This window comes from Panicum virgatum, chromosome 2K (assembly GCF_016808335.1).
Source record: "Panicum virgatum strain AP13 chromosome 2K, P.virgatum_v5, whole genome shotgun sequence".
Lineage (NCBI taxonomy): Eukaryota > Viridiplantae > Streptophyta > Magnoliopsida > Poales > Poaceae > Panicum > Panicum virgatum.
Genome location: NC_053137.1, coordinates 37,852,969 through 37,865,362, shown reverse-complemented (window position 1 = coordinate 37,865,362; position 12,394 = coordinate 37,852,969). Strand labels below are relative to the sequence as shown.

General features: G+C 40.2%; 1 protein-coding gene and 1 long non-coding RNA gene across 2 annotated transcripts; both read right to left on the bottom strand.

Annotated features, from left to right (window-relative positions):
• Positions 1–1,260: 1,260 nt before the first annotated feature.
• LOC120674839 (pyrophosphate--fructose 6-phosphate 1-phosphotransferase subunit alpha-like) lies at positions 1,261–6,975 on the bottom strand. Its single transcript, XM_039955951.1, has 19 exons — positions 6,640–6,975; positions 5,594–5,766; positions 5,368–5,480; positions 4,943–5,017; positions 4,740–4,853; positions 4,225–4,292; positions 4,063–4,146; positions 3,911–3,964; positions 3,704–3,784; positions 3,533–3,626; positions 3,339–3,412; positions 3,143–3,253; positions 3,002–3,046; positions 2,876–2,932; positions 2,675–2,779; positions 2,460–2,576; positions 2,260–2,363; positions 1,783–1,948; positions 1,261–1,681 (listed from the first exon to the last, which is right to left on the bottom strand). Exons 1-19 carry the CDS (start codon positions 6,727–6,729, stop codon positions 1,544–1,546), a joined length of 1,863 nt encoding a protein of 620 aa, XP_039811885.1. The 5' UTR covers positions 6,730–6,975; the 3' UTR covers positions 1,261–1,543.
• A 4,287-nt stretch (positions 6,976–11,262) lies between these two features.
• LOC120696019 lies at positions 11,263–11,801 on the bottom strand. The gene is made up of 2 exons (XR_005683989.1): positions 11,714–11,801; positions 11,263–11,631 (listed from the first exon to the last, which is right to left on the bottom strand). It is a non-coding gene; the product is annotated as an uncharacterized LOC120696019 (long non-coding RNA).
• Positions 11,802–12,394: the final 593 nt, after the last annotated feature.

The window sequence follows — 12,394 nt, the reverse complement described above, 5'->3', positions numbered from 1 at the left end:
CAAGTAGCTTCTCCTAGAGATAAGGAAGGAAGGTTATCCCGGGATTACAATCAATCCTAAACTAACCATATCGGGAGTTGCCTAATATACTCTAACACTATGGTTATGTAGCATGTTAGTATATATAGTGTGGCTTTCCTTCAATTTGGCAATAATACATTGAAAAGTTCAAACAACCATCTGGTTGTTCCAAGTCTTGTTGGAACATACAGAATAACACAATACTGATGGGCTTTGCATTTTCGCTGAGAAATCTGGTAAACAACAACCATCTCTTAAGTGCGGGTTACACTGAAGAACGGCACTTGGATGCAGTGGCGGAGCCAGGAATTTGCGGCTGGGTATGCCAGACATAAAAAAAATCGAAGCTAATACGCAATATAATGGACAATTAAGTTATCACGGCCATAACAAATCCATAATAATAAATAGTGCCAGCCTCCTTCAAGCTGGTGCTGGGGCGCTGGCGCTGGGATGGCGAGGCGCCTGCGGTCTGCCATGCCGGAGTTGCCGTTGCTGAGATGGGGAGGGAGGGAGGAGGGAGCCGAACTGTAACGCCGGTTTGGGGGACAGGCGGAGGGCCGAGGGCCGGAGGCGCACTAGAGAAGACACAGAGCCCGGGGGACAGGGGCTCGAGGCGAGCTGCAAGCAAAGAGACAGAGAGAGCAATTCTTTTGCATGTTGGGCTTTTTTTGCTAGGCTTTGTTGAATTGAGACTTTTAAGTTGTATATGATACTCTCTCTATCCCAAAATAAGTGTAGTTTTTGGCTTTCAAATTTTGTCCCATAAAGAGTATAGTTTTAGCTTGTTATAAGATCCATCTAATTAAAGCAATACCAAGTATACCAAGAAAGCATTGCATAGGAAACGTATAGAACCAATAAAATATTCAGTAGATATTACTTTTCTAGTTCCAATGTGTATGCATTCATTGAGGATCCAGAAAACCAAATAAATAACAAGGTTTTCAATCACAATTGGTAGAAGTAATTAGGGGTAACAAAGTCATTTCTTCGAACGAGTAATGTACCTGAAATTTTCTAAAACTACACTCTTTGTAGGATGCAAGAAGTAGTATTCATCTATGAATACGTATTAGTATTTTTCTCCAAATCTTGGGTATGCCTAGGCATACAGGGGCATACCCCTGGCGCCGCCACTGCTTGGATGTGTAATTAAAACCTGTACGGGTAGAAACATAGTTCCATTCATATCGATTTTCCAAGATCATATTTACTGGAGAACATGTTGCTCCGACATGGTCGATTCTGCAGGCAAATACCTTATAAAAAGTTCAAATTATGTGACTGAAATGTTCCGGGTAGCTTAGGCATTGAAGCTATCCTATGTAAAATGTTTATTGATATGAATGGTATGGTTCTATCACTCGCCGAAAAGGAAGATGGCACAACAAAAAGAAGCTACCAAACAACAGTAGCCATAGAAGGTACTCTAGATTCACCGTTGACGACTGGATTGATGTCATGTGGCAGCCAGATTTTTTCTGATCAAATCCGAGCATATGTGACAAAGATTCAAAAATCAGTTGAAGTGGTAGAGAGGAAGCTCAGCATTGAGGGGCGCCGACATGACCTTGAGCACATCATTTACTGACGCCATCGAGCTTATTGCTGCCTTCAGAATCTCCCGGGAGCATCCAGGCTTCAGGATGGTCCTCACCTGTGCCATCAGATTTGACAAGTTTAACAATAGATACTGTCTTTCTCTTCTTCTGAAGCTAGATACATATCAGAGACATGCTTTTTCTTTAACGCACAAACCTTTTCCAAGTAGTCTTGCAGTATCTCTATGTCGCCCAGGTAGTCATGGCCTTCGATTGTCAACGTGATAGGCTTGGTGTCTGCGCCAGGTCCTTCGAATTGAATGCCTCCTGGAGTTCTGTAGAAATCATCTAGCAGAAAGCTTGAGGCTTTCTCTCTCAGGACCCTGATTAGTATGAGAGAAAGAAGAGTTTGTTTATACTTTTCCTGTTTTTTTTTAATTTGAATTCAACGATGTTAACGCCAACGAATGTAGTTATAATTTTTGTTGTCCTAAAAGTTAAGCAAAAAATCAATCTTTCATTTTATCTACCATGGTCTATTTTCTGTCCATGAACATTTTTTGTTAACAAATTATGCATTTTAGTGGAGGAATGAATTCTACACAATTTTATGTTGATCCTTTAAGATGGTTAAAAAATTTCAAGGTCCAGCCTTCAGGTGATCAAATAAAGAAAGATGAAATTCCTGACTTACGCATATGATTCCGCTTTCAGGTCAATTGGTGAAGGATGAATAACTGGCCTCCCTATGGGAACAGCTCCAGGACCACGCAAGTGCCTCCTCACACTCATCATTGCCTGTTAAGAATGGGAAATCATTACATTGCTGTCTAAAAACTGGTTACTAGAACATATTTCACAATGAAAACAAAGCAAAAGGCTAAAGGATAATACTGTTAGAGGAACAGCAGCGCATCGCCACTTGTTTGTCGAGTCCTTCAAATTTGTTACAGTAGCCATGTAACCATTCAATCCAGTTGCTACTAGTTGCACACAAATATGGCCAAGAACCTGCATTCTTTAATGTTTAGATGCGTGCCATACCTATTTTTGTTCAAGAGAAAACGACTTTGTTCGAATTAATGACTTCGTTTATATTTGCTTCTTACATAAGCATAGTTGCAGTCAAAGTTTGATGGTAGTGATCCTCGAGCTTGAGAACCAAAGAAGTGGCACACTGAACTGAATTTTCTTCCCTTGTAATTTCCTTCTTTCTGAAAATCACATAACAACTTTAGAATTTCAAAAAAGCCGCATCTAGAAAAAAATGTAAATATGTATGCACAATCTCGTAGTGCAGTGGAACTTACTGTTCTCTTGTTAATTTCTGCTTCTACTAAATGAGCTAAGAGCTGCTCCGTATCGATCTGTAAAAGGATATGTCTTCAATAACTGTGAAAGATAAATTTTGATGAAGAGCTGAGCATTTCTTAGACCTGGGATAGCTGGGCCGAGTTATCAGATTCTTGATGCAGGACCAACTGGACACAAAATGTTTGAGATCTTCAGAACAGAATTTTGAAAATAAACTATTACTGAGTGTAATAGTAAATTCAATTATACAAGTCATGCAAGACCTCTCTCCTGATGAACGGTGGCAAGAACTTGAACAAGGCAGCGGCCCACGGAGACAGTTGAGATGGAATCTCGTCCTCAGGAATATTATTACTGTGAAGATTATTGATTTCCTAAATTTTTTAGAATGAAAACAGGTGAGATTTAACAGAACCACATTGTTTGTCCTGTCCTTTAAGTGTAGGAATTAAGATGTACCTGAATGAGTGCATACATTTCTGGTATGCTTTCGATTAGTCCCTCAGGAATAAGTAGCACTCCATGGTACTTCCCTAAAAATAAATATCCCATATACCAGATTATCGTAAGATATAAATGCTTGTGTTAATTTAAATATAAATAAAGTTCTTTTTTAGCAAGTATCAATCAAATAGACAATGAATTGTTCACACCTTGTGCCGCCCGTGCTTCTACTCCCTCACATATCTTGTTTGTAATTTCCATCAATGTGAGCTTTGACAATGCCACCTCCTCTCCTAAGATAACCTGAATGCAGACAATTAGCAATGATGCAAAGACAGCACTAACATATAATGGATTAGTTACAATTGATCAAACCAGACCATGTTAGGGTGCGACTGAAGCGCGCATTCGAAGGCAACATGAGATGCTTTGCCACCCATCAAGCGAACAAAATAGTAGTACTGAAAGAGAAGAAATCGGTATGCAGAGCAAGTGTACCATTAACAAACAATCAGTTCTGCACTACTGACTCTGAAAAATAAATGACCAGAAATTTTCAATGCATTAAATGAGATATTGCGCTATACCTTCCCTGCTGAGACCGCATCGAGGCAAACATTGCTTATAAGCTGAGAGTTCACCTGAAAGAAAATTATGATGATACAAACTTTTCATTTTTTAGCATACAAATTTGGAATTTGGGATTTCTGCATTGCAAGTAATATGCCACAGGATTCACCTTGCACACGGTATCGAAACCAACAGTTGTTTCCACAAACTGATTCTTGAGATCACCACTCAGGGTTACAGGTACACCTATAACCTGTAAAATTTGTGTGCTCTCTGAAATTTATTTCGGGTTGCAAGATAAGGATGATGTCTGCGAGTAATGACTACATACTTTTGTTTTGCAGTTATGCTTTGCAAATGTCTCTGCAAGCTGAGCAGCATCTGAATTGGAGGTCACGCCTGGAAATTAAAAACCTTTGAGAATCACATTATTTATCGCGGAAACCAGGATAGTATCATGATACATGTCGCCATTAGTTTTTTTTTCAAAATTATCTATATCAGAGGCTAAAATTGCAGTGGTCTCGGGGAGGGAGGGTAGCCCGGTTGGCTTAGATGCCAAGCTCCAAAACCAGAGTGCCGGGTACGAATCCTAGGTAACGCGTCTTGCTGGGAAGTGAGAGCGTTACCGGTCAGGAGTATCAGAGAGAGAACCTGGCCCCTGCTTAAGGTTCCAATGAACCTGGAGGATAACCTAGCCTCTGTCCTCCAAAAAATTGCAGTGGTCTCACACATTTTATTTTGATATCATGGAAGTCACATCTATAAATATTGAATTCCATTACTAACCAACATATGGCTACATTTAAAAGAACAGAATTTTTTTGTTTTATATGCTTGTAACACCTCCAATGATGATTAGTCCATCCAAGTTAAGATCACAGCATGTTGACATAGCAGCATTCACTTGCTCTGTCGTGCGGATTTGATCAACAGTTCTGCCGAGCAAATCAAAACCACCTTCAAGAAGGCAAAAATTTCCCAGTTATCAACAAGTGTAAAACTACATAAGGGATAATGGCTTCATAAATGTTAAATGTATACATAACCTTGGTTTTTGTACGATGAAAGTACATCATATGTGATCTCTAACGTCTTCTTTGCAAATAGGCCTTCTGTGCCACCTATAAAGTAATACAAAAAGATTAAATCAAATCATGCTCTTATATCTTTATGATTCTTCTAGAAACTAAACTATGATCTAATTGCTTCATCAAAGTATCTCAGACATTAATGACGAACTCATAAGGAAATATGAACTATGTACCATGCAACTGGGTCATAAACATGATTGCAAGAACAGAACATCCAAGGGGATAGGCTTTAGATTTCGCATTATGGCGTATTTAGTGGATTTTGACAGTCCATCTGAAATTTCTAGATTCCTTTTTATTACTGAACCATGAGTTCCTTAGCATAGAAACCTTGCTTGTTGACTAGTACTTCGAAATTTTATCATGTTGACTTTGCTCACCTACAAACCCAAGCAGAACATTGTGTGGATTCTGAGCTTTCATAGCATCATAGGTACCCCATATGACGTTGTGCCCTCCAGGTGACTGTCTTCCAGAAAACAACACACCCACCCTACACATAATAACTACATAAGTTCAGATATGCCAATAAGATTATTGCGTAATATCCTGACATGAAGATGCAACTTCTAGTTGCCATCACAGTAATTCGGATTCAAATCAGACCTAATTGGTGGGTGTTCTTCTATGACCTGTGTATCAGAGACCATTGTGTTGGGTTCTAGAAAGTGCACCAGCTTCTGACCAAAGGTGTGCGGAAATGCCTGTGCCACAATATCCGCGCATTTTGGATCGATGGTTGTTGTTGAGTCACCCAACTCCACTCTGACTCTGGTTCCCTGGTCATAATTGTTGAAATTTGTAACAGACAGTTTTCAGAGACACAATAGAATAATACTTTCAAGGTAACATTCATGTATCTAAAATTGCCATACAACATAGTAAACTCTAAGCATGTGGCTAGTGGCTGGTGCTAACTAAAACTTCTCGTTATGGATTTATCAGCACTAGTCGAAACTTCAAGTTAAAGAAGCATCACCTCGTTAAAGGTAAATTTATCAATCTGGTCAAAAGCTTCATAATTGGAATTCTAGAATCAATGATTCCAACGTTTCTATACGGTGACTGGTGTCTAAAATAAATTATTATTTTTTCTAAGGAAAAATAATATGGATGAACTGGAATTCTGTTGAAAGAAAGGGGCCTCGGAGGAAAAAGAAGCTTCTGAACCAAGAAGTCTGCTTCCTCTAGAAGAAGCAAAATTGTCATGCACCGGTCAGAGACTCAGAAACTTGTTAACTACAGTCTACAGGACCTGTACTGATAAATGACCCAATGATCACTAATCACCGTGGCACCCATGTCTCAGGACTCAGGTATCATCAGTGCTACTTGTGAAATTTGTGTCACCTAGACCCAAGATGAAGTGGCATGAAGCCTGCGTGGCAGAGGTTCTTTCTATGCTGCAAGGCGACAAAAAAGTTCCTCGGTTCATCCAAAATTGAGCTGTTTTGAGCTTTCCATGTGACAGTGAAAGGAAGTGCGCTTCACATCAAGAACACAACAAATAAACTTGCAATTTGCAAAGATTCACAACACTCTGAAACACCAAAGGTGTAAGATATGATGCAGAAGCAACCCAGATGAACTGCAGGCCGATTGTCGTTTTTAGGAGTGCATCATGCAGCAGGGGAGGAAAGTGGCATGCAAACCTCAAGACATGGAGGCAGGTCCGGTTGGTACAGAGCCCTCCTCCGCTGCAGACCGGTGAGCTCCCTCGGCGAGCCCAGGTCGGCGTTCATCCTTAACAATCTCCTCGTCCTCCAACAGAAGTTAGTAACCGTTTACAATTCTTCCTGGGTGCAGTTGTTGTGCTCTTCCGATTCTCCCTTTTTGTAAGGGCAAGACAGGAGCGGATCAACGGAAGAGGAGTAAAAGTTTGCAGCTGATGAGGCTGCTGTTTGTTGGCCCGGCCCCTAATGCTACCAACAGCAATTTGACCCCATTTCCCTTGTTAACCTGTTTTCTGTGTGTTGGAATTCAAAGGTGTGACTGTGATAGGTCAGGCAGAATGACCTTCTAGGTGACAGGCTGCAGCCTCTCCCCATGGCCCGCCACGTGTTTGGACCAAAACTGGAAGTATTATTCTGTCTTTTGCTTTCAATAAATTCCTCCATGTAAAATAATTCTTTACCAATAATTTTTTTTAGGTGAACAAGAAATCTTGTCATACCATCGAGTTTTTCATGCACTTTTTTATAGTACCTGAAACCTGATGATAGGGTTAGTAGACTGCTACAGCTCCTAACAATTGAAGGGACCCTTCCCATTGGATCACAGATGGAGCCAAGCAAAAGTGATTGAAAAGAATGAAGTAAAGATCCAAGCGAAAGTGTTGTTCTGCAATAATTAAAATGCTCCTGAGCTATCATCCGTTCGATCGTTGGTGTGTCTGTCAGCATCAACCGAATCAATACTCTTCGTGGTGGGGTCAGACCCAAGGAGAAAGCAACCTCTGTTTTTGTTTACTGTGATGTGGAATGATGTTTCATTCGATTCGCCCTTGTTTGTCGCCGGCCTTGAGATCGAAGCTACGCGCACATAAAACAGATGGAGATGCAGTTCGCCAAGGACCAATAATTCAGATTCTTTGTTTGCAGTCCTAGGTTTCATCAGCTCCCAGTTTCCTAGACATTCGTAGTTTCCTATGGATTTGGATGCCCTTTCAAACTTCGGCAGACCCTAGCCAAAATGACAGTCGAAAACAAGCTAAGGGTGTGTTTAGATTACAGCACTACAGTAACTTCGAACGTTTTACCACTAATTAGGAGTATTATATGGGGATAACTGACAAAACCTATTCCATAACCTTTAGGTGTAATTGCGAGAAGAATCTTTTAAGCCTAATTTGACCATGATTAGACAATATCGTGCTACAGTAAACAATATTTAATGATGGATTAATTAGGCTTAATAAATTCGTCTCGCGATTTCCCGTCCATCCGTGTAATTAGTTTAGTCCTTCTAATCTTCGGTTGAAAACTGCTACATTGAATTTCATCCAAAATTTTATAGGATCTAAACACACCCTAAGGACTTCAAAAACTTATATTACAGCGAACTTTACGTGCCGGGTATCTTTTTACAGAGAAAGGGACCACATGTACAGCAAACCCAACATTTTCGGATTTTTCATTTGGATTCAGGGCCGTCTTTCTTGTTAGCAAGACGAGTGATGAATTTACAAGAAAATGAGATATAGCTGGTCAATTTTCCTACCGGATTGTAAGTCGTAACAACAGACCATGTTTTTTCAACCTTCTGTTTCCTCCTTCAGTCATGCAATGCACGTGCTAGTGGTGGACGTACCGAAGGCTAGCCGTCCCAAAACACATGGATTTAGACTCCCCCAGGTCCCAGCTGAACAACGGGCCATGGTTTTTGAAAGGCATGCATGCTGCTAGATTATCATATATAATAATTAGATATTTTCTTCTGGTGGTCAAGGTTAATGTGACTGTATTATGCTGGTTGTTTTAAAAAAGTGCAGCATGCTGGTACCAAACTTATGCAAACATATGTGAAGCAAGGATGGCAGCGGGTGAGCAAGACAGCTAGGGATGAAAACAGATTGGATGCGCACAAATATATACAAATACAAATACATATATTTATTAGGATTTGGATACAAATAGTGTTAAATGTACTGGATATTTCCTATTTGTCGTAAAGCTATTTGTTCGCAATAGTAAATGTTAATAGTCATGTATTAAAAAAATATTTTAAATATAGTCAAGTGTGACCTTGTTTGAAGATCTCTCTGTAAGAAAAATTACAGTGGAATCGAACTTTAATTTAGATACTCTGTTTGTGATTTATAATTTCTTTAATGTTGATACTCTCTTGCATGTGCCGTATCTTCATCTAATTTTATATTCTTACTTTGATAACATGTCGCTATAGGGATTACAGTATAGTGGAGAAACTTTTATGCTTTAACCGTAGAGGGACTGCGCACGCAAACAGTCCCTGCAACGATCTATTGGGCCAGGTCTATCAAAAATAGTTTCTGTAATATAAGTATATACAGATGATTATTGGTGGAATTGTCGCATCTGGTGACATATAGCATCTCTCCAATCGATCTTGTTTGGTGCCATAACAATAATAAGGATCACATTATGCTATGTCAAATGCTCATACATTTGCACCAAGTCCTCCTAACTCTGGTCCCAAATCGCCCTATGCGTAAGTGATGATATGAATTATGGTGTTCAAGTTTTGAAGATTTCCGGAGCTCTATACATGTAAAAAAAAGTTACTTCAACATGTGCATGCACTTATTAGCAGTTTGATATCATCTTATTTTTAGTATATCTTTTGAAATTTTTGGGAATATATATAAGAATGTAGATATCAAGATATCTAGTAAATATTCATTATTTGTATTGTTTATATATTGTTGCCAAAATCTGGTCTTTTATTATGAAGACAATTTAAATGTGAAATCTAATTCTGTAACAACCAGACTTTCCACATGATGTGGCGGGGAAAGCATATATCAATTACCTACATGAGCATATCATCCTTAATAGAGAACACAACAGAGTGAAGACTAAATTACGTATGCACAATATTGCATCAATAGGGCTTATATACAGAGAATGAAGGTTCGATCATGCATGATTGCTCCATTAGACAAGAGATGAATGCTTGGTATGGGACATTTGAACTTAATCCCTTCCTTCCTAATTATAGGTTCAAATTATTGTAGATCATTTTACCATTTCTAATACATAGCAAGAACTATGACCAGATACATAGCAAAAACTACTCTCTCTATTCTATTTTGATAGACATATTTTCAAAATTAAATTATTTTCTAGAAAAAGAGATTGGTGTATGTCTATAAAAACATCAAAACCCGAGGAGTTGTCACTAATGAAATGATAGCAAGGTATTTCTTGTTGGTCGTTGTACTGAGTGTTGTAATTCAAAGTCTAAAAAACAGTATATGAACAAGAGACTTTGAATGGTGGCCAAATTAATGAGAGGACGAAGAAAGTCAAGAAGTTCAAATGCTGTAGCTTTGTTTGCATTCATCTCAACTCTCCTATAAATAGGAGGTCACTTTCATGAGCTGTAACAAGTGAAGAACAAGAAGTGAAATAGAGAAAGAACTCTTCCTCTCTCCATCTTTGCGTGCCTCTGTGATCTGTGTGATTGCTGTGGACAAGAAAGAAGCTGATTTCTAACACGTTATCGGCACGAGTTGTACAAGAGCTAAAGGTAAAAAGTGAGAAATCAGTTGTGAAATATTCACACAGTCTTGCTGGCGCGGCCTACCCCCCAGGCCGCAGCACGGCTTGGCCTCCGGCCGCTGGCGCAGGCAGCTCCCCAGCCAAGCGCAGCCTCCGGCCGCCGGCCGCCGGCGCAGCCCGGAGCGGCTCTTGCTGCCGGCGCGGTGCGGCCTGACCCCCAGCCTGGCGCGGCCCCCAACTAGCGGCCGACCCGGCCGCCGGCGAGCGCCACGGAGGGGCGCAGACGTGCCCCATGTGGCCTGGTGTGAGAGCCGGCACCTCTCCTCCCTTGTTCCCTGCGTGTGGACACGAGGAGCAGAAAGATGTACAAGCGGCCGCGGAGCTTACCTAAACGCCTTGCTTTTTCATGCATGTCAGATCCCCGCGCCCCCTGCATGCTTATACTTTCTCCATCCACTTTTGATAGCTATATTTTAAAACTTCAAATATTCAAAAATGATAGTTATATTTGTTATTGTTATGGATTGTGGCAATAAATAACACTAAAACGAGGAGTTCCTTAAAATATTGGAGAACCAACAAAAATTCTTTGTTGCATTTATGAGATTAATAAGCACACTTGGTGCCCTTGGTCATTGTGCCATGTGCAAATATATCTATCATACTTGGATAGAGGGAGTACTTTGTATTTTTTTTGCTGGGCCCCGCATCCGGTCAACTGAACCAAGGCCGAGCGGTGAAATGTGCCTGGGCGGGTTCCTAAAATTTATGACTGGTTGTTTTTTCCCACGCTTTATTTTCAAATGACGCCCAGGCACAACATCTCCTCTGAGGCAAATAGCCCGAGGCAAAAAGTGCTAGGCAAAATTGGCTAGGGGACACTAAAAAAATGTGGCTTTTGCTCCGGGCCACTAAAAATAGTGTCTTTGCCACAGTCCATTATAATTTAGTAGCAATTAGGCGCTGGACATTATAGCTCATATAATAATATATCCAGCTCAAAGAGGTATGAACATTCTTATAAAAGACAATTATACCCTTACCCCTTCATATCCACATTTGAGCAATATAAAAGGGCCAATATAACAGGTTTTTCATTAGACATTTCAGCATGCAGGTCACAAATACAAAATAGCAGGTTTCAGCCACATTTAGCTATGGAATTCACCCTTACAACACAGCATGGTGAAAGAAAAAGGACTTAGAAGTGCAGCAAACCAAAATAGATGTTTGAGCCACATTTGGCAATCCTGATAGTAGCAAGTGCCCACATTAAAATGCCACAACCGAACAACAACATAGTACATAACCTACATTTTCATTTTCTTGGACCTAACTACCTTCAGCTTCTTTGCCTTTCCCTTCTCATCGACACGCACCGGAGATAGAGCTAAGCAGGTAATAGGCTGTATGGAGCCTTCATATTCCAGCATCCTCTTGCGGCTGTAAAATAGATACAAAGACATGTCAACTAAATGAAATAAAGATGACAAGCAAAAAGACATAAAGATGTAAGGAGTTATACCCCCTTATCATCGGGCTAGGTGTTTGGATAGGAGAAATGGTTGTATTTGGCGTGGATGGCTCCAGCTGCAACCTTTTTGACATGCTGCAACCTTTTCGCCATCCCCAAAAGTTATACCGATTTCTATTGTTGGGTTCTCTAAGTCAGTTGCGTGGACAATATTCTCACAACCACATGTATCATCCACAACTAATTCATCCTCCAAGCCAACATACTCTACATCATCACCTAGTTCTGAATCGGATGACTCAGAAACTGGATCTTCATCATCTAGACCAACATATTCTACCTCATCACCCACCCATGGCACTTAGTGCTGTTTTGGATAGAAGGTTGTACAAGGGATGAGTCAATTTCAAGTGGAGGTTGTGCAATAATTTGGTTGGTTGGGCCATTAGTGCCTCCTTGCAACAAACAAGGCATGCTCTCCAGCCATCCAACATCATGCACGACATCTGATTCATCCTTCCTCAGAACACAAACTTGTACAGATAGCCTTCTAGACTCCCAATACATATCAATAGCATGAAGCAATTTCTGGTCAGAATCGATCTCTTCATAAGTGCGACTCATATTATTCCAATATGTGACACGCAATTTGTGTTTAGTGCCAAGCTTAATTTCTGCACTAATATCAAGCAGCAAATCATTCCAATTTGTGCTATCTCTGTCTAGAAGCTT

Coding starts and splice junctions, on each gene's coding strand:
- LOC120674839 (XM_039955951.1), bottom strand. CDS start 6,729: ATGAACGCCGACCTGGGCTCGCCGAGGGAGCTCACCGGTCTGCAGCGG. Junction 5,481..5,593: donor GAAGAACACCCACCAATTAG/GTCTGATTTGAA, acceptor TATTATGTGTAG/GGTGGGTGTGTTGTTTTCTG. Junction 2,577..2,674: donor TTGACTGCAACTATGCTTAT/GTAAGAAGCAAA, acceptor TAAAGAATGCAG/GTTCTTGGCCATATTTGTGT.